This window comes from Numenius arquata, chromosome 7 (assembly GCF_964106895.1).
Source record: "Numenius arquata chromosome 7, bNumArq3.hap1.1, whole genome shotgun sequence".
NCBI lineage: Eukaryota > Metazoa > Chordata > Aves > Charadriiformes > Scolopacidae > Numenius > Numenius arquata.
The window spans coordinates 26,407,912-26,430,285 of NC_133582.1; the positions used below are offsets into that span (position 1 = coordinate 26,407,912).

Here is a 22,374-nt window from a genome sequence, read left to right on the forward strand (position 1 = left end):
GAAAAAGGTAAAGCAAGGATTTGCTCTAAACCACAGGAGCAGATTAGCAGCAGGAAAAACAACAAAATTTGTGTATCCTGATTCCCAGCCCAGTGTCTGTTCCCTGCATTAGGATTTCTTCCTTCTATTAACTGGAAATTTTGGATTGCTGAAAGCACAGACATTTATGCCCAAGTAGTAGAATACTTAGAGAGCAAATTGAACACTCTTCTGGAATCTAAGTTCATTACCATTTGCCATTAAAAAACTTTTTTCCATTGTTTGTAATTTTTTCTAAACTCTGATTAATTGAGCTGAAAAAAACAAATCCTGCTGTATTTGTGGATAATATTGTTTATCCTCTCAGAAGCGATGAAAGACTTTTCAACTATTGTGTTAAGAAACTTTAAAAAGGGCATGCTTTGGAGTAGGGGTTGGATTTAAAAGGAAGATTCATCCTGGTGTCATGAATGATTTAATACTGTTTTCTTAATATGCTTTAGACAAATCCCAAGCAACAGAAAAATAAGTGTGTGTATGCCAACTGACTCCTTTTCAATACCTAAATCAACCCTGGATTCCTAACTTTACGTTTTTGTTACCAGCACATAGTGAGAACCCAGTGGCAAAGTATGTATCTTTTGCTATATGATTTTTTTTTTGAGCACCTGATCTGCATAGAGGGTAACAGCTTTGTTTTCCAGGAGCTTTCACAGGAAAAGACCTGGACTGTGAATCTAGATGTTGATGATGCAAAGCGGGGTGGGGGGGGCGGGGAGCAGGGAAGTCCCATGATAGAGTGTTAATTTTACAAATTAACTGTGAATATTATGTCTGTATTACCTATGTAACAATCTGTGTTAACTGTAGATTGTGAAGATGAACACTTAAAAATTAAAAACTGCTAGAATTGAGATGGCAGAATCAATGTGGTTCATCCATGACTGCCAAAATATATTATTTGTAATCCTACTGTCAGCCAGTGTTTCTCCTTTAGGACTTATGCTTCTTTTGGAGAATGCAGTTAGTCAATATTTTTTCTCTGTCATTCGATACTTGATCCTAGATCTAGCATTCTCATCTTGCAGTGAATTTCTGTGGGGGTATCCAGGCTGCATATGAGCACTTGACAAACAGCAGTGAATTTCTCTCAAACAATACCTGTGGGAAGCGAAATAACATTAGGCCAGTTTTATCTAAAGACAGCCAAGTCTGAGAGAGCTTAAGAACAGTTTAGGGGTGACTGACAAGGAACATCCAGGATCTGATTTTTCAAGAATACCTTGAATTTTTAAGTATTCGGAGCACAGCTCCAGAGATTTCAGCTACAGCTTACAGCTATGAGCATGCAGCTTTTCTGTAAATCAGATGCTGGATTTCTGTCTGTAAACATTTAAAAAAGAAAATTATTCACCATTTTATAAGACCACTGTGGCAAGACCTAGTGTCCATGGGGCAGCACTCAACAGCACTATGACACCCTTCTATTCACTGCCTTGTTCCTTATGGGCATCTCAATACCAGCAACACGTAATGCTGGAGCACTGCAAGCATTATACTCCTCCATACCCAGTACCAATTTCTTTGTGGAGCATGAGAAGATTAATGCAATTAAAGATTCACTATAGGAAGCCTAATCCTTAACATTTCTTAATATGAAGTATTTCAATTCTCCAACCTTAATATAATCTTTACATTTAGCAAGTTGGGTATTATTCAGATAACTCGTATTGTATAGCTCCCATCAGAATTACTGCTGATCTTCAGGAGAAAGTTGTGCTGATTTAGCCTTCTTGAGATTTTAAATGAGATTTTTCACAGCAGTGCAAAAAACGTACAGATTCATAGTTCAGGTGATAGCAAGCTTCACTGTGTCTTTTACACTGCTTGAGATCAGATTTAAATCCAAATAAACCACTCTTTTGATATGTTTATAAAACATACCATATGAAAGCTAGGTAGTGGTAATATAGTAGGAATAACTAAAAAACCCAACAATTCTGAAGTGAACTTGGCAGAAAGGCTTGCAAGATATTTATGAAACGGATGTAAAAAGTAACTCCAGTAGGGTGTAATATCTGTCAGTGGAAGAAGCTTTCCCTAAAGGTACAGCAAAGCCAGCAAGGCAGAAAAAGAATTTCTGAGATAACACGTGTGAGATAGACTGTCATTTTGGTAAACAAGCATCTTAGACCTGACTGTTCTAGCACAGTGAATGGAAATAAGTAAGCAAGATTTTCCAAGTTAGATTACACTGAAAAAAGAACAGTGACAGTTCTGCAGGTACATACATTGTACTGAAAGCTGGCCTATACTGAGAGTAACCAAAACTTGCTAATTGAACACTATTTAAGTTTTTGAGCAAATTGTTTCTTACCAATAGGATGGCATTTTTGTCAGAGTAGTAGGTGCTGCAAGGATCTAGTTGCAGGAAGAGAGAGGGTAGAATTGTCTCCATGGTTTCATAATGACTAAATAGAAAACTGGATAAAAAGTTTTAGGCACAGTGTATGTAAGTGCATTGGTACATTGCTGCTGCATGCCAGCTGAGGCCATAGCCCCCTGTTTCAAAGTAAAATGTTTTAGCTAACTGAATAAAGTTCATTTTTTTCTTCCTAAAAATCAGCAAGTGCTGATATACAGCCTGTGGAAAAAACAAATGCTGATTTCCCCCTCCAAGATGCTGGTGGCTGCCTAAACGTTATAGAGCTAACAAGCTGCACCAGCAGGTACCACATTTATAATCCATTCTGGCTGTTATTTTAAAGGGGTCTGAGAAAGCAGATTACCCGATTCCTCTGAATTTCACACAATGTATAACCCTTCATTTTATTAGGCTCTCAATATCCGTCACACTGCTGAGGCATGGTGAGAATGGTTAATATTTAGCACTGTGCTTCCTCAACCCTTGGTAACAAGGATTTGGCTTATCATTCCTAGCTCTCCTCTGCTAATTATCTTTCATTCGGTATTACTGTGTTGAACCTGGGATTCAGCCTCCTTTTTATTTCTTGATATTATTCTCTCTGCCTCTCTCTGTGGGCAGGCTCTTGGCTTCTACTTGGAGGGCAAGCCCTTGGAGCAGGTCTCTCTGTTTTCACTGTATTTGTATGCCACAGAGCATGGAGAGATCCTGTCCTGATCTTGGGTTTGTCGTCCCATCTAAATGCCAGTAATAATTACGCCGTTGCAACTAGTTGTCCCTTGGAGAAGGTGACACGTACCTACTGGACTTAACCTGCAGCATAGCTGCATATGCCAGCCCACGTGCATTTAGGATACAGAGTGTCTGTGCCCTTCTGGGAAGGGATAGGAATGATGGCATGGGGCTGATCCCACCACCTCTGTGAGAGGGTGAGCATGAAGGCGTCTGCAGCACAGACATCTCAGTCTGGCCAAGGCTTACTCTGACACTGTGTCCCATCAATGTAATGGGAAAAGAAGGTTGGGTTTGGGTGTAGGACCGTGCTGCTGGGTGAAAGGCAATGCCGATGTAGTCATACTTTCTAAAACACTTACTAACTTGTATTCTGTGTTTGCAGTCCTGTGTGTTATTTGTCCTGCTTTTGCTATCTGATGCAGAACTTGAAAATGAGATCTGATCTCCTTGGGAGTTTTCCTGTTAAATATTTTTAAATAAATGAATAACGTGTTGCATACTTTCCTCTCTGGACACTCCCAGCAAGAGCAAGCTATCATCTACCTGGTATCTCTACAGTGCAAGTTGGCTAAAGGCTGCCCACTTCGCCCATTTTGTGGACTCTGCAAAGTGTTATTTTGCCAGTCTGGTTAAATCAATTGAGAGCATCCCATCCAAAGACTGTCACTGCTAATCCTGTGAGAGCTTGGCTGGCTCTTTGCAATGTGTTGAGGTTCCCTAAGCCACCCCTTGAGCCTGTTGAGCAATCGTGTTATTCTCTTCAATGAAATGTTCAGGAAGAAATGTGTTCATGAATAAAAGCCTGACATTTCAACATCTGCATCTGGAAGGAAACGCAGCCTGGGTAGTCATCATTTGGTTGTGAAAGGCACACTCATTATTCAAATCGTATGTGCTGTCCGTGTTCAGAAGGGGCCCACTGGGCATGATTCAAGGCCTGCTGGAACAAAGAGGAGTTTCTTTATTGACTCAGTGGGCTTTGGGTTGGACCCTAAATTGAGAGGAGGAACTGTGACTGAATTATCATTCTCTGGAGAGTTTGGGAATGCTGCACAGTGGTTAGATTTTTGTGCTGCCAAAATGAAATTGCCACTGCTGAAGAAAGCTGAAAGGTTTGTGGAATGAAAACTTTAGGGAGAGTTGTCAGCCTTACAGATGTGGATAGGTGACTGCAATATATGTTAAACCTTCTTTTCCAGTCTTCTTAAGATGCACAGTGTCTACTTTATGACAGCCAGACCCACAGGAGGAGTTACTAAAGAGAAAGATAGGCTTGATATTCCTTAATGGTTTAATTTCTGGTGCAACCAAATCAAAACATTTTGGTGTTGAGGGGAAGTCCCCTCGCTAATTAACTATGAAGAATCCGTTTCTTGCCCATAGGAATTTTATGAGTACCACCGCAATTGGGAGCGAGGCATAAAATGTGTTTTATTTGGTCCCATTTACTTCATCACTACATTTTCAGGGAAAGGATGAGCCTTCTGCATCTTCTTCACATTATTTGATTTGCACTGCCCTCAGCCGGTGCATTTGAGCTATGCCACCGGAGTCCTAGCAGTAAAGCACACCAGTTTCTGAAGGGAATTGAAGTCAAGCTATTGCAGTTAGGCTCCTGTGCCGGATCTTCCCAGCTGTGCTACCTCAGTACACATTCTGCGGTACGCTCAGAACAGATGGATTTTGCTGAACAGTCCTTGATACCACAGCACATGAGAATCTCATCAATTCTCATGCATGGTTTCTTCACCTCATGCATGCTGTTATGTGTGAGCTTCCCGGAGCAGGTGAAGGCATTCACTGAAGGTCGTGCAGGGATTCTGCAACAGAGAGGGAATTTGAACTGACATCTCTCAAGCCCCAGGGCTGTGCCACAAGCATGGGAACATCTCTTCAGAGTAATGTGTGATACTGTACTCATACACTGTGTGCACTACGCACATCACAATGGCCTTTTCTCGGTGCTGATACCTACCCCATGGTTTCCAAACACTGAGCATCCAGCAGCTACAAAGGAAGAGCTTGCTTTTGTTTGGACAATAAGAACTTACCAATTCTGAGGATAGATGAATCCCTTGAGACAGTGTATTTGATTTGTGCTGTGACAAAAAGCACATGTAAAATGTAGTCTCCTTTAAGCAGTGCTACTTGCACATCTTTCTTGAATTTACCACTGGTATTTATAACTATTGCTTAAACCAGTAATTATCTTCTGCTTAAAACTTTTCAGGAGAAGCAGAGATTGAGAGCGATGATGATGATGACTATGATGATGACTGTAAAAAGTCGTCGATGGATGAAGTAAGGGTGTAGATATGTTTTATGGTGATGGGTTGGTTCCAGCAGTTGCGGGTTGGCTTGTGTTACTAGGAATGGGACTACCATCTAGTGGAGAAAGGGAGGCAGAGCACTAGGAAAACACACTACCAACTTTCTGAAGTCGGTTATTAATCAGTTTGGAAGCACATCTTTGCTTTGTTTATTTATATTTTCATTTGCTGAAGAATAAGAATTAATAGCACCACAGCTGATCTGTTTTAGACAACTGCTTGTGGTGTATCTAGCATTGTTGGAAGAAAAACTTGAAATCGAAAACTTAGAGCTATATTTATTATTTATCCAACAGTACTGAAAAATGTGCTCAGCACCATGCGTGTGTAAACGTAATGCAGTCCCTTCCCTAGGAGCCATGTAGAAAGAATGAATACAGAGGCAGTTTAATTAAACATTTAAATTTTATAGTAAATTTTCTTTTTTACTATGTGAAGCTCCCTGTGTGAGGCACTGACTTCCCTAAGCCAGGATCAGTGAAAGATGTCATATTTGATAGAAAATTGGGCTTTTGGTATTTGTGGCCTCTGATGGCCACCATGGATAGGTCAAAACTGCAGCATTTTCCCTTCTGTGTTGTAGGGTACTGCTGGAAGTGAAGCTATGGCCACAGAAGAGATGTCTAACCTGGTGAACTACATTCAGCCTGTGAAGTTTGAGTCATTTGAAGTATCAAAAAGTAAGTAAGCTAAGCATGAGCAACTTCTTATACTGGAAATTACCTAACAAGTGTTTTGAAGAAAGTTCTGGAGAAAGGCTGCTTGGCTTCCTCTCAGTTAGATCCAGGCACATGGACAGAAAATGTTCCCTTGGTATCCAGCCAAATAAATCCATCTTTATTTTGAAACCTGCATTAGTCTAAATATCAAACTCCGTCAACAGTAAACATGCTGCCATTTCAAAAACATTTTTGAGAATGTTTTACTTGCATTGTCCTTGTTGTCCATGACCGCAGAGTAACTAAGGCAGTTTGAGAAAGGGGGTCGTAAACACTCCTTTGGATTGAGCAAGTGCTTTATAGTTTGCCTCTGCTACTTTTGTAGAGGGTTCAGTGTAAACAGTCTGCCCTTCCCCATATGCAAATTCACTCATTTCTAGCTCTACGTATTGTATAGAAAGGGCCATAATTTCTTCCCCTGCTGGCTTTTACAGAAGATGGCTTGCTAGGAATGCACTCAGTGGCATCCTCAATAAACACTGCAGCATCTTTTCCTTTCTTGGTTCAGAACCCCCTACTGTTTGCCTGCCCTTTTTCACTTTGTTTTGACAGGTTGCGATATGCTCTTGGAGCTTTTTAGTTTAAGAAATATATAGCATTTTAATCTATTATGGATTTTTGTGGAGGCCTTGGCAGAGGACAGGTAATTGGTGTCTAAGTCTTTATCTACATATAAGGTTTTGCATTTACTCATCATGAAAAATAAACATATAAGAAATTATCTACTCCTTCATTTATATGTGTGTATTTATACAGACATACACACAAGCATTCACAAAATCATGCAGAGAGTTATGCCTGTTCCCTATAGTGATGTCCCTTTGGATGTTTATAATCTCTTCTAACTCTAATGAGAATTACAAGAACACAGTGGGAAGAAGATATTCCTTCTGGAAAGGTAGCCATGTGAATCCTAGCAGGACAAGTTGATGCAGCTGTTATAAAATTGTGTTGTGTAGATTTCTTCTCTTCACATGCCTGTGCCTTTCCGAGTTTTGTCTTTTATAAGGAACTGCTGATGTCCAGATTCTTTATCCTAAGTCTTGATGTGACCTTTGATCAATCAATACTGTTTCTGTGAACTCATAATGTTAAGGAATTAATATTTCTGGTCTTTGTGTCAAGAAATATCATGTGGTAAATGCGGCCAGTTCGTTAAAGCAGTGCCCCTGTGTGGTAAGTGTTGCTGGCGGGCTAAAGCAGTGGACACTTTAGCATAACTTCTGGGTTCTGGTTCTTAGTCCTGGCCTGGACTCACTGCTGGACCTTCATTAAATTCAGTGAAGATGAGCTAAGTAAAAGAGGAGTTAGATGAGGATTGTTTTTTAATTTGCCGCCTATCCAGTTGTTGCCCAAATTTTGGTTTTTTTCACCTGACTTCATTTCTGTAAGTAACTAAACTTTGTAGAGTTCCATACTTGTCTTTATACAGTTTCATCATTTCAGTGTTACAACATTTTTTTCTAATTTAGCATTTTCTAATTCAGAATTTGTTTTGATTTGTGATTCTGGCCCCCATGGTGATAACAGTAACTCACTAGGCTTCTGTTATTCACACATTATAGAAGTACATTTTCTGGTCTTGCATCCAACTTGTTAACAGAAATGTTGAATAGCACTGGATCTGTAACAGTCCCCTGATTGCTGTCTCTAGATATGTTCCCTCTCTTTGACAGCAAGTAGCTGTAACTGTATTTTTTCAAGTTTTTCAGTCACTTTTTCAACAAGTTATTTGTCCACTCCATAGTGACTTCCTTCTGATAAGATAGCACAGTGCAATGTATCACAAGAGAGAAATGTGTCTCATGCACAGTCTTTTCTTCAGAGGGCAGGTTTCTTGATCCTCTCCAGATACTACAAGGAAATAATTGTTCTTATTTTAATTAGGAGTTTGATTAAGCCCTGGACATTTAGTAACCGAGTCATTTAACAGCTGCCAGTTCTGGTTTCCTACAAATGCTCTACTTTAAGATAAGGCTGAGAAATACAATATATTACTGCAAGATATTCTAGCACCTATGTTCTAATTAGAATAAAGCCACTATATATGTATGTTGTGAGTGCTATCCCATTAGCAAGGGGGAAGGCTGGAGTAAGAATAATCTCAGTGCCTTTATAAGGAGCTGAGATGGAGGTAAGCTGGCTGGAACAGAGTCTGGAGAAAGAGAGGCTATTGCTTGTTGAAAAGGAAGAGGAGTGGGAAGAGAGCAGCCTCTAGGGAATGGTAGGCGTCCTTTGCCATTAGGAGACAACAGCTATGAATAAAGGCAGTAGTGTGATGGCTGCTAATTAGAAATAGGCACCGCAATAAAGTCTGAGTCCCAGCTCTCCTACAGGGAGAGAATCACTTTTGGAACACTATGGTTGTCCTATGACTTTTCACCATACACTGCAAATAGTTTGTAGTTCACAGGCTGGCAGCACATTTTCCTCTCACATTGGCCCAGTCTAGCTCCTCACTTCTTTGGATCCTCTGCTTCCTTTTTGGCTTCCTGTGAGGAAAGTGCCCACCTGTTTCTGTCCTGATTCTCTCTGCAGGACAAGTGCTTTTGTTCAGTTTTATCCCTCTCCTGTGGCTTCGCAGTTTGACTTCAAGGAGCTGGCCAGGCTGGCCTCCTGGCCATCCCTGTATTACTGCAGCACAATTACTTCTAAAACTGGATGAGGGCAACCCTTTTCTCTGCCTTATTGTTTGCTTTCAATAAAGTGGTGAGGCTAAAGAGTTCATGTTGCAACACAGGCACTGTTTCCCTCATTTTTAAAGAGACCAGTGCTGAGATAGCTGACGGATATGACCTTCCAGCGCTGTAGCCCCTTCTAGGCAAGCTACACAGCTTATTGTGATGAAACGGGAAGCTGCTGTTTTGCAGCAATCCTTACCCTCTGCACAAAAGTGTAAAGGAAAAAATACTGAAGCTAGAAGGGTCTTGACTTAGGTTCTCTGCTATGGCATGTTGCACAGGTACATTGAAAGACTGTGCACTCGTCAGGCAAAGGTGAGTAACAAATGGTACACAAATTAATGTTTATTCCCATTGAGTTACAAGCTTAGGAGGAGCTTTTCACCACTGTCAGAAAGTCTGACCAAATTAAAGAGGTCATAGAAGCTCCATACCAGTCCAGGGTTAGGTCTGAAGACCTGCTGGGGCACAGGATTGTACCTTCAGGCTTGATTAGATAGCACTGTTTCCATGACTGTTTGAGACAGACGTGACCTTACTCTGACATACTGAAGATAACGAGAACTGCTGAAGGCACAGCTAGCACACTGCTTAGTTTAATCTGATACGGACATTAGTTATTATGGCTTCAAATTGGCTCAAAGCCCTTGCATCTGCCTGCAAAGACAATCTAGAGATCCAGCAGGGCCTTCTGTGTTCCCCACAAAAGCTGCTAAAGCTGCTACAATACCTTTTTGTCACACCTGTGAGCTTTGGGCTCTACCTCTCAAACATATCAACATGGTATTTTGCAAGCAAACATAAGAGATCTCTGCCTGTGCACTGGATTTCTGTTGTCTGCAGCTAGAACAGTGGCAATCTCAGGCAATACAAATTCCCTTAATTTGGGCAGTGCTAATGTGAGTTCAGACGATGCTCTTGAGTATGTGCAGAGTGAGCTTACTGCTGTCAGCAAATGGTTGTGTATGTAAATTTTTTGAGATGAAGGTGAAACGAGCTGGTGAAACGAGCTGGGATAAAGGGGACTGAGACTAAACTAGTTGTTTGTAGCTCATGTATCGCATATGATTTCATTCTCTAATGTGTCACTGTTTTTATTTCCCTTCTAAACTTTCAGAACGCAACAAAAGTTTTGAAATGTCTTCCTTCGTGGAAACCAAAGGGCTTGAACAACTTACAAAGTCTCCTGTGGAATTTGTGGAGTATCCTTCACTTTCAGAAAGCTGCTTTCTTAGCCTTTCTATATCTGAGATCTGTTACAAGACTTTATTGAAATTTCAAGACACGAGCTGCGGAAATAGGGAACTCAAATGAAATGTGTAGATTCGACTGTCTTCCTAGATGAATTAATTGGCCTGAGCTCTGATGAGCTAATTTAAAAGTTGGCATGAGTCCTTGTGCTGTGGGCTAGGACTAGAGGGAATAGGCATAAACTGCATATTGAAGACCTGATACTTTGTATTCTCATTGTTAAATTTGTCATCCTATATGAGGTGGTATGAGTTATGGTGAGCAAATTGTGGCTGACTTGGTTTTTTGCAACGTCATATGAGAAAGCTTGCTTTCCCATCATATCTCTAGCTCTAAGAGCACTGAGCTTTTTTGTTGCCAAGCAATTTTTTTTTTCTTTGGAGTTTTTTTTTAATAACTTTTAAAGGAAAGTTAACAGCATTCTGTTTAGACCTTTTGATGTCTCTCATCGTGCCTGCAGTTGAGAATGAATGGTCAAGATAAAACAGTGCCTTAAAGAAGATTAATGGAAAGCTATTTTCACAGATAACCTGCAGCATGTTCTCATCTCTGAGATTTGTAGACTCAAGTATAAGACATGCACACTCATCATTTCTGTCCTGATGTAGAGGCCAACTCTAATGCTTATTCCAGAAGAGCATTTTTTGAACTGAGCGCTTCTCCCCAAACCAGAGGAAGATTCACTGTTTACAGCTATTTGGCCTCTATAAATGCAATCTTGGGAAAATCCCAAATTAGTAACGGTAGTGATAAATGGAATTTTATGAATGCTATCTTTTAGATGCATGTGTCTATGCTATTCCCTTGCTTATTCTGTACAGGAACAAACAGCACCTTTAATTACCCCGTATTTATCATATCTCCTACAAACTTGTGGATTTCTGAAAGCATTATGGTTGCAGAAATTGAATAAGAAACCTACTGTCATTTGTAAAGATCACCTGCATTTAAATATTGCCATTGCACCTCTTTGCAAAGTGATTTTTGTCACACATACTGTATCTTAACTACTCACCATTTAGATACAACAAAATGCAGCTAAGCCGAATTTACCCAAAGGGAACACGTGTAGATTCTTCAAACTACATGCCACAAGTCTTTTGGAATGCTGGCTGCCAAATGGTTGCTCTTAACTTCCAAACTGTAGGTAAGTTATGGTGGTCTCTGGATTTTGTAGGCTATACCTTTGCACTTCTCTGATACCGTTTCTGACTCGTAGGTAAGAATGGCTTTATGCATCAAAAGATGTCTAGTGATGGAATGGTACTACAGAGCTGTTAATTAACATTTTTAACACAGTTTATTTTTTTTAATTAGGAGTATTCATAATTGCCACGCTATAGCTAGTATAATACACATACATAACGTCCATAATGTTACATTTGTAAGTGGTTACCGTTGAGCAGCATTTCAGATCTGGCAGGGATGTTTTTCCTGTGTCTTCCAAAATGTCGGTATATCAAGAAATAAGGGACTTGGCAAATTCCACTTTAAAAGTGAGTGTTTAAGAAACAAAGACATTTGGGCTCCTAGATGCAGAAGTCACTTTTGAAATAATAGAATGTGTTGTCTTCCAAGTCAATGTCTGTTCTGAGACATACAGATATTTCCATCTACTGCCTCTCAGGACATATCCTGGCCACGGTTCTGCCTCTGGGCACACGGTACCGTCGTCTCATTCCCTTTTTCCTTTCCAGTTGTGCCCATGTGTACAGCGCCTGTCCATGGAAAGCAAAACACTGCACAGGCTGGGAGTCTGCAGAGTAATAAAAACCTCTTTGGGCTAGTTTTAACCAAGTACCAGACATCCAGTTTCTGATTTTAGAAGGGATTAGAAACATAAGTACTCTGCTGGGACAGGTACAACAGTACAACACTGAGGGACTCAAAACCTAAGTATCAAGGCTTCTTTTAAAATGTGAAAATGTTATCTATTGAGTAGTCCCTGAAAGATGTCTTACAGATAACTTTTTCTTGTCAAAAGGATCCAAGAGAATGGCTGTGATCCCATCCAAAACCTCTTCTAACAAGCAACAGCGTGCCATAAAGAGCTGTTTACATTACAGTTGGTTTGAAATTTAACAAATAGTATTATTTTATAGCTTTTTAAAATTGTTATCTAACCAGAACATTATTCTTATCAATATTTTTTAACACCTAGATCTGTCTATGCAAATAAACATGGGAATGTATGAGTACAATGGCAAAAGCGGATACAGGTTAAAGCCAGAATTCATGAGAAGACCAGACAAACACTTTGATCCATTTACTGAAAGTATAGTGGATGGAATAGTAGCTAACACCTTGTCTGTCAAGGTATGTATGCAGCTGGTGAAAATGCTCTCATGAAAATGTCAGAGCATAGGTACATTTCTGTTGTTCAGTGGCCTAGCAAATGACCGTACTAAATCAAGAAAATAAATTGCATTTCATTTCATGGAGTGGCATTCAATTTTTAAACTGCAGAGGACCTTCTGCCTCACATTCAATATTGTGGGATAAATAAATATATTTTTATTGTATATATTCTTTTCCATGGAAGTAATTGGGAAGTAAAGGGATTTAAGAGTAGTTTGGCTGTGTTTTTAGTAACAAAGAGGTGACTTTAAAACACACTGTTATGAATTGGTAGGTTGCACTGGAATAGCTAGAACAGTACACTGTTTAGTTTAAATAAATTTTATGGTTCCCTGTAAGTTCTGCAGCAGAACTGTGGAACCATAAATGTCAGCTGCAATTCATTGCCAACTTGCTTTTCTTCACTCCTTTTTAAGGACCTCTAATGAAGTTCAAGGACCGCCAGGAATCTGCAAATTGAAAACTACTTGTATGAATGTTTAGAGGGATAGATTGCATTGGCTATGACAGGATCACAAATTTATACTTGATATATCTCTAGTTATAAAAACATAAACTTTCTGAAATCCTGTTATTCCTTTAATGGACTTGTCCATTAGAACAACATCCATATTATAGAATCCACCTGCAAAATGTCTTCCTGTTTTCATTGAGAGAGAACAAGTATTTCCTCTCAGGCTGCATACACAAGCATAGCAAAGCAGTGCTGGGAGGATATGAATAAAGTAATAATCTGATGACATGTACAGTAAAAAAGATGACTGTGGGAGTGACCTTTTGTGGTGACCTGTAATCATGGAAGCTTTCAGTTCCTTCTGTGGGCTTAGAGGCATTTTCTTCTGCAATTTTACTAAATGGAGTTGGAAGTCATTCAATAGCTCTTAGGAGATGCACAGCATTTTCAACAGGAGTGAGCATCAGGAGTCATGAGACAGTTGTTAGAAGGCTGCTGGTGAGGACTCTGCTGGGTGTGTCGGTGCCCATACACGATACAGCTGAGAACAGATTAAGATTTGCTTTAGGCAAACCTGAATTTGTTAAGGTGCAGTGACACTGCTACATATTCCTGTGCCTCTTCCATTTTCTAAAGTAATTGCAGTAATCTTTAACTTTTTAAGCTGAGAGTTGTGTTTCCTGTTACAAATAAGAACTAGCTATTTCATAGTCATCCTTTTTTCGTAGTGAAACTCTTTATCCTCCCTGAAGAGCCTTTATTGGAATACCAGCGTTTTAGGTTGTTTTCTCCCTCACAATTAAAAGCCTATGTAGTTTCTCTGCTGCTTATACCTCTTTTCTTCCAGGATTTTTTGAACCTGTTCTTGAAACTGGATAGAAATGTGAGTTCTCAAAGATACTTTATTGCGGAAAGAGGCAGCCAGATTGAGGAATGAGAATCAAACAAGTATTCCTGCTGAGGGAAGGGTAGCCGCATGATCTCAACCACATTATCACTCATAGGGGAATTCAGGACCACAGGGTCACAGGAAATAAGGCCTCATAAGTTATTTTTCTGTGTCAGCAATATTAAACAGTGGAGTTTTTTGTTTATTGTGGTTTTGGTTTTATTTTAAATGCGTACTATCTGATCATTAATGAACTATCCATCTGCATTTCAGTGTCTCATTTCCTAATCCACCAAAGCAGTCTCTAGTGATCCTCCTTTGCTTCGGTTTTAGATAATTTCAGGTCAGTTTCTTTCTGATAAAAAAGTTGGTACCTATGTGGAAGTGGACATGTTTGGCCTGCCTGTGGATACAAGAAGAAAAGCTTTGAAGACCAAGACGTCTCAAGGCAATGCAGTTAATCCTGTCTGGGAAGACGAAACCATAGTGTTTAAGAAGGTCAGTGTAACACTTGCTTCCCAAACGTGCATTGTGCTTGCTTTACCAATGTGCGGTAGGGTAATTCTGTTGTTTACTGAAACTTTGCATTTGTTAGAAAGAAGAAAAAGAGATTCTGAATAGTTATTTCTTGAACTGTTTATTGTTAACCACTTTGGTGTAATTTTCCTACTCTAGTCATATGAGCTCCTACTGAAATAAATGAGTTTAAAGCCACTTTGATTGTTTTGCTGACACAGCTGGAAGCAGCAGACATGTCAATAGACTCATCTGCATGGGATGCTGCAGTGCCATACTATGAAGGAGCAAGTGCAGATGCCAGCAGCAGTGTAGCTGAATTACCGTGGCATTTTGCCTTAGCTGAACAGCCCTCCTGTTCAGCCTGCAAGCAAGATGATGTGAACACAGCTATAACAACCTGGCCGTCCAAGCTAGCGCATTCAAAGAAATCTGTTATCTCTGCTTAGCACTAGATTGTGCTGTATCAATACAACCTAGGTGATGAAACCACATAAATCCCATCCACTTGAAATGAGATGTAGGCTCCTTACTCACTCATGTAATTTGAACAATATTACTCAGACTCAATTGTCTAAACTTTGAGGGAGCAGAAAACACTGAGCATGTTTTGGGATTGTGTAATGTGAATGTCTTAGTGTGCTTTGCAATATGCCTGCAACCAGTTTTTTAACAGAATCTTTGGGTTCTGCTTATTGGGCACTGTGGTTAAGTGGAGCCCAGGTGTTTGTAAAACAATTTCCTTCATATTTCTCTCAGCAAATGTAGTTCACAGAGATGTTTATACAATTGGTACTTGCAGCCCTGCTTTCCAGGGAGTACAGCCCTTTTCCCTGAATATTTGGCCTTCTGAATGACTTTCCTTTGGCAGCCTGCCAGAACTGAAGTTTGGAAGCATCACTAGCATTTTTCTTCTGTAATGAACTTCTAATTAGTTTACTTCATTTCTCTATTTAGTTAACGATCGTGCCTGACTGCCTCTGTGCTCAGGGAAGCATAGATTACTATTTTTAGTAACATTGAAAATAAATTAGAGAAGCTCTTCATCTTGGATTGTTGCTTTTTTTTTTTGTTCATTGTCTAGATATATTTTAGTATATGTTCTGAAAAAATGCATAACTGTGCCCAGGTTAAAAATATGTGTATTTGTAAGATACTTGCATTAAGTGAGAAAATGAGATTAATTATGCTATGCATTTTTTTAAAGTAATATTAAAGATTCCTATCTTAGTCTTGTTTTCTTTTTTCACTGTTTGACCTTCTTTATTATGTAGTGCCAAGAAACCATCCAATGCTAGTAAACATCCTGCCTGATTAAACCTCTTTAGCCCAGCCAGTGAGTATGCTGCAGCACTGGAAAATTCTACTAGAGCTGACATGCTTCATGTAATTCATACATTCACACTCTGCAAAACAGGTTGAGTTGCTTCTTGAGGTTTCAACACTAAGATGCCTATCAGTGACTTTCCTGAGACGTAAGTTGTCCCGTTGGCACAAACACAAATGAAAAAAAAAACACATAAGGCTGTGAGTAATAAGCAGAAAACAGAGCAGCGTTCAAGTGTCATAGGAGTTGAGCTGCTATAGTCCCTTGTATCATATTGAAAATGTGGGGTCATAGTATGTTGCTGGGTTCAACATACTATGCACACATCCACCTCAAGTTTCTTGATTGAAAAATGTTTCTGTGAGTGGTATTTTGACACACAGGTGAATACACTCTGACCTCTTATATGGTAAGACCTTCCTATGGATGTGTAGATGTTACTACCTGCTAGACTGGACTTTCTCTTTCTGTCTGCTATACAGCCTGTGTCTGGAAGGAGCTGTTTCATTCAGAGCAAAAAGTTAATAATGCATCAATATTGCCTTCTAGGTCGTTTTACCTACCCTGGCATGTTTGAGGCTAGCAGTGTATGAAGAAGGAGGGAAATTCATTGGTCATCGAATATTGCCAGTCTCAGCAATTCGACCAGGTAAACTTTTTTTCTCCATTGAGATGGACATTGTGTAGTGAAAAGAAACAGCAAGCCAGAAAACCAATGCTGTAAATCAGCAGCCACTCTGCAGATTTTTAGCAACTGGGGATTTGAATATCTCAAGTTTGAAATCTCAAGTTTGAAAAGGAAAATACTATATTTCACCAGAATTTTAAATTTGTAATGAACCAGAAAAAACAACAGAATAAGCTTCAGAGGCACAGTTGGCACTCACTCTTCTCCAGTAGATCAGCTGCATGTTCATGGTTTTATGCTAAAAAGTGCAATTGTACACTTCTAAGAGGAAAGAGGGCAGCAACAGCAAATTTTGATGTCATCTGTGTGAGAATGGGAGATGTCTGGGAGAGAAAGCAAAATTTGTTTCTCTAATGTAATTTTTACATGCATGCAAGGACTGACCTATATGAAAGCCATTGTTCTCTCTGCAGAACCTTTAAATCAACCCAAAATGACTTTCATCTTTATTGCTGAAAATTTAAAAAAAAAAATAAAAAAAAAAATCATTACTGGTCTATTCCAAATCATATAATTATTTCTATTATAATTAGTGGCCACTTAACTGAAAAAATGTCTTGTGCAATAATTCAGCCCTTAATTTCCAGGCCAGAGACTTGTTAGAGATCATGTTTCAGAAAGATGAAGTGACATTGGCATTTTGAGCAGGAGAAGCGTTCGACTTCAGTGCCAGCTTTTCCAGTGAGGGGAGGGGAGGACACCAAATTAGGGCAAGCATATGGGCTATAAGCATGCTCCCAGCTTCACTCATACTGGAAAAGGAAGAATGTTTGTATCTACCCTGTACCTTATCTAGCCTGTCCCAGCAGTAGCAGAAAACTCACATGTCCCTGTATCTAACAGTCGTAGTCCATATCGTTCCTGGAGATCTGATCTCGGATAATCTTGTTGCAGGTGATGTCAGGGCTCTTCTAAGAAGAGCACCAGGCATTTTTGTCTTAGCTGGTGTGGGTCATCGCATGTCCTCACTGCAAGCGCAAACAGGCTAGCCATGGGAGGTGGCTGCCGGGCATGTCACTGCTCCAGGATTTCCTCACCAGTTGTTACTTCTTTTCCCTTCTCTTCTCTCTGTCCTGCTCTTGATGTTCTGCTATACCAGCTCTGCCAATCTCGACCCCTTTTTTGTGAGCCAACTCAGTTTATCGATCCAGCAGAAAGCTCTGCACTGTTTTCTGCTGGCTTAATGGATATAATTGCCTCATGGAGGATCTGCTGAGCTCCAGAGGAAGACAGGTCATTGGAGAGGAGAACAGGGGATGTGAAGGATTTCCCTCTTTTGGTGAAATTGAACTCTTACCATGGCTGATCCCCTTTCTTGGCACTCAGCCCTCATGCAGCACAGAGCCCATTCAGCAGAGCACTGAATCATGTACCTGCTTTTGAGCTTGTGGTTTTTGCAAAGGCCACTATGTTAAAATACAAGGACTTTCAAGAGCTTTTACCCACAGGCCTATCTTCTCTCCTTTTGACTCCAGTGATCGTAAGTTTACAGCATGTGATGGAGAACAACATGTTGATTTTAGTTTGTGTACATGCTGAAGATTTGCTGGAGGAGCTTTGAGAGAACTGAGAAACCTTTGTAATATGCAGTCTCTTTTCTGAGACGTTATTGAAAACCATATCATACTGTAACAAAAATCCACAGAATTACCATTATTCCCAAAGCAAGGATTTAACCTTGAGGGTTAACTCCAGAGGGAGTTGTTCACATCACACAAGTGGGGGTCCCCCCAGATATGTGCATCCTGATGGTGACTTGTATCTTGACACTACCTGTATGTGCAGCTCCATAGTCATGCCTTAGAAGTACATCAGCCATGGTGCAAGAGGCATCAGTTTGTGAGGCAGAGGATGCAGCTTTTCAGCACTGCAACACTGTAAGAGTTTGGTGGGTCTGGAAATCGTTTTCTCCCATTCCTACCTGTGCACTTCTGTCACTGTCTTTAAACTGGCATTAATATGTCGACAGGACAAGGGGTAATGGTTTTAAATTGGAAGAGGGGAGATTGAGGTTAGATATTAGGAGGAAATTCTTTACTGTGAGGGTGGTGAAGCACTGGAACAGGTTGCCCAGGGAAGTTGTGGATGCCCCATCCCTGGAAGTGTTTAAGGCCAGGCTGGATGGGGCGTTGAGCAACCTGCTCTAGTGGAGGTGTCCCTGCCCAGGGCAGGAAGGTTGGAACTCGATGATCTTTAAGGTTCCTTCCAACTCTAACCATTCTATGATTCTATGACCTTATAGTGAGGCATTTTGGGGAGCTAAATTGAGGGAATACTCTTTGCAGTTTCTGAAGGTTGCTTTTTGCAGAGTTTAGCTTGCTGAGGTGCCTGTCTACAAAATCAGAAAAGTGCCAGTGAACAAGAGAAAGAGCAGGAGATGGTGGGAAGTGGCTGGGAGAAGGGGTTTGTGGCTCCCCCATCTCTGGTGTCTTGCTGTTAACTTGGCTGACCTGCACTGTAATGTGTGCCCTCACTCTTATAAGACAGCCAGCTTTCAAAACGGTCTGAAAGTACTCTTTTTTTCAGATATATTTTTAAGATTAGTCACATGATAGGACACAAACACTTTGTAGATACAGTGCTACATCATCTTTTTTTCAAATGAGATACTGTGTAGTGGATGGACTATTACATCTCAGCGTTACTGTCTGTTCAGATTCCTGAGTATTACAAGGGTCACTTTTGAACATTAAATAAGAGCTCTGAAACAAACAAACAAAAAAAAAAACCCAGCCAAAGGTAATAAAATAGAATGGATCAAAAATTATGTAAATGACAATTTTTAGCATTATTCACAGATGTAAAAATAAAGGGAAAAGACTGTTTTAAACTGCAGTGTCATGTGCCTTTCTAACAGTCCCTTGTTTGTATACTTTTCTCTGAAACCCTCCAGGTAAATCTTTCCCTACCAGAAGTCCCTAGAGTCGCTGGCTCAGTTGGAGCCACACTATAAATACTATAAATGATAACACAATTACATTGGAAATACCTGTGGAAGAGTTTATGTTCTGTGAACTGATTGTTTCTTACTTTGCAGGCTATCACTACATCTGTTTGAGGAATGAGAGGAACCAACCTTTGACACTGCCAGCTCTCTTTGTGTACATAGAGGTCAAAGACTATGTACCTGATACTTATGCAGGTAATTCTGTGACATTTCCTACAGGGGAATAAGAAGGTTAATTGAAACACAAAATGAATGTGTGTGTATGAATTGCCATGTTGGGATAACAGTCCTGTGAACAAACCTCTGCATCTGATGGATCGTTATGTCTCATCACTCATACGAGATGGCCTGATTTACAGGAGCCTGCCTGAGATTTAGGATTAGGGCCAACTCTTTTATTTTCAGCAGACCTTATATGACTTAAGGAGGAAATACCACAGACATTTGCCACTGAAACACACATGAAACTTTGCTTGCGTGATACAGTAGTATGTAATTGTTTCCTAAGCAGAGGAAAGTACCGTGCTTAATATAGAACATTGTATTTTGGAATCAGCTCTAAACAAGGACAGGTTTAAAGACCACACTGTGCATCCTCAGTGAAAAATAGTATTCTGTATAGTTATTTTGATTTTTTTTTTAAATTAGGATATTTACTTTTACTCCTTTGTTTCTCATGTGAAGCAGGATCCTAGTTGACTGATGCTGTAAGCTTTGAAAATCCATCATAAAACTCTGTGCAGAAGATGCACATCCTCGAGGCCCAAGCACAAACTCAAAAGAGGCTTTGTGTTAGAGTATTTGTGCATGATGGTGTACTCCCCTCCGCTGTTGTTTCTAGGACCTGTTTCTATCAGCAGCAGATTTGTATGAAAAGTACAGTCTCTTTCTTAAAATCTGAGGAGCACTGGAACCATAACATAAGGGGTTTGAAACTGAAGTATTTGCATTATTTGTAGATGTGATCGAGGCCTTATCCAATCCAATCAGATATGTAAACTTGATGGAGCAGAGAGCTAAGCAACTGGCTGCACTGACTCTGGAAGATGAAGAAGAGGTAAAGAAAGAGGTAAGGGAGGTTTCAGAGTCTCTGCAAATTATATTAGAGTATTTAAAAGCACCTACTTCGCATAGAAAGCCAAATATTGAAAATATCTAGGAATTGTATATGTTAGTTACTTGAACACCTGTAAACATCTCACCTAGAATGAGACTAGGGCACGTTACAGCTGAGAAGCAGTTCAACTTTGGTTTCTGATAAATTCTATGCACATTCAAACGTTCAGTCTCTCTGTTCCACATACATTGTCATTGGGACGTCTTCTAGCAGTGTTTGAAAATATCAACCTTGTATTTTAAAGATTACTTCTGTCAGATGTTAGGGACATCATGTGAATAAAAAGGCATTCAGTACAGGTCTCTAGCGAAGATGGAGAAATGCTCTGTAATTCTAAACTGCCCTCAGCTCTGGTGCCTGTCTTCTTCAATTCTCAGATGTGCAAAGCCTCATTGAACTAGATTTTGTAGCCAAGAATACATTCCCAAAGCAGACCAGATGAGTGAAAGTCATTACAATTCAGTGGCCAACAATTTACTCTTTGTGCAGTGTCACAAGTTCGGCTGAATGAGGACACTGTGAAATGCTCAATAGTATCTTAGACATTTATCTAGGACGCTCTACACATGAGATTCTATTTTAATAGCAAAGGTTTTTTTTAACATAATCCTTTAAATACCTTAGAGGTCATTTTTACTTTTGAAAAAGTACAGATTTTCATGTACAGGTTTATTTGATAGAAAAATTCTGTCACAGAGTGTCTTCTAAAGCAAACAGGAAGAAGGAAAGATGAATTGTAGCGCTCAAGTAGTGCTACCGTATGTCAAGGAGTTTGAAAGCTCATAGGATAAAGGAGTTTGTTTTGGAGTAGCAGAGAAACGTTTTTTAAAAGAAAATAAATTATTGTAGTGGTGCATTTACTAAAAATGTGTAACCGTTGAGTTAGATGCAGTATCAAGGGACAGGTACAAAACTGCTGCTTGAAGTGGCAATCTAAATACACCCTTGTTACATTCTTTTTAAAAACACCTATTCAAGGTAAGATATTTGGCAGCTGGGCTGTACTTGGAAATCTTGAATTGCCTGATTGTGTTATGGGATGATAACATTTTCTTCATCAGTCAGCCAGGCTGACTGTTTTGTTCACTTACATTTGCCCACAAGAATCACATCGGTTAATAATTGCAAGTATGTTCACTGGCAACAAAGCTAAATAAACCCAAGTATGTTTGCCAGACATGGACGCATAAGTGCACCTGGATTCAATTTGCCTATGTAAAGTTTCAAATTTACACACTATAAATGTTTGCGTGCAAAGCTGTGCTGTCTCCTAGCACAGATTCCACATCCTCACAGCTCTTTCCCTCCCCTCACACGCATTTATTTATCTGAGTCGGGTTCTTGCAGCTGTCACAGGAAAACTGAGAGGTTTCTCTTTGCTACCCAGAAGTTTAAACTGCATCTCTATGAGAAGTTCCCAAGGCTTCTTGCAAAACAGTAGTCAAATAAGCTACCTAATGGTGAATCATTTTGAACAAATAAATTAGCCTTTCTTTAGGCTTCAAATGACACTGCTTGTTAATTATCAGTGCAGTAATATAAATGAAGAACGCTGAAAAACTGACAAAATTTACAGCATCTTATCTGTACTTATTTGCAATGTTCCTGTCATGAGCATAACGTGAATTGCTGCCTTTAGCTTTCTGGTCAGTTCTTGCCTTAGAACAGCTATTTTTGCAAAATGGAAGCATTGTTATACCTGCAGGGTGGTTTTTGCACCTTTAACTGTATTTATCTGAATCCATAGTAAATCTTTATGAGTATACAGGTAGTGAAGGTTGCCTTCTCTTCCCTTGCCCGCTGTCCTTTACAGACAGGAGGAATAAGCCAGAGAAATTTGCAGCAGGGAGTTTCTTGGAATGAATTAATCCCAGCCTAAAGTAAATTTATATAACCCATTTGTACGTTTTCATCCGCACAGTCACAGGAGCAGAAGTGTGTAGGTGTCTAGGAAACGT

General features: G+C 39.8%; 1 protein-coding gene across 1 annotated transcript in view; it reads left to right on the forward strand.

The window, feature by feature from the left end:
- The window catches only part of PLCB1 (phospholipase C beta 1), a 408,751-nt gene that overhangs the window by 311,964 nt on the left and 74,413 nt on the right, over nucleotides 1-22,374 (forward strand). The window contains exons 15-23 of the mRNA XM_074150525.1: nucleotides 5,370-5,440; nucleotides 6,053-6,149; nucleotides 9,987-10,071; nucleotides 11,143-11,267; nucleotides 12,282-12,436; nucleotides 14,155-14,319; nucleotides 16,214-16,313; nucleotides 19,390-19,494; nucleotides 20,259-20,368. Of these exons, the coding sequence (XP_074006626.1) occupies nucleotides 5,370-5,440; nucleotides 6,053-6,149; nucleotides 9,987-10,071; nucleotides 11,143-11,267; nucleotides 12,282-12,436; nucleotides 14,155-14,319; nucleotides 16,214-16,313; nucleotides 19,390-19,494; nucleotides 20,259-20,368 (1,013 nt within the window). The remainder of the gene's footprint in view (nucleotides 1-5,369; nucleotides 5,441-6,052; nucleotides 6,150-9,986; nucleotides 10,072-11,142; nucleotides 11,268-12,281; nucleotides 12,437-14,154; nucleotides 14,320-16,213; nucleotides 16,314-19,389; nucleotides 19,495-20,258; nucleotides 20,369-22,374) is intronic.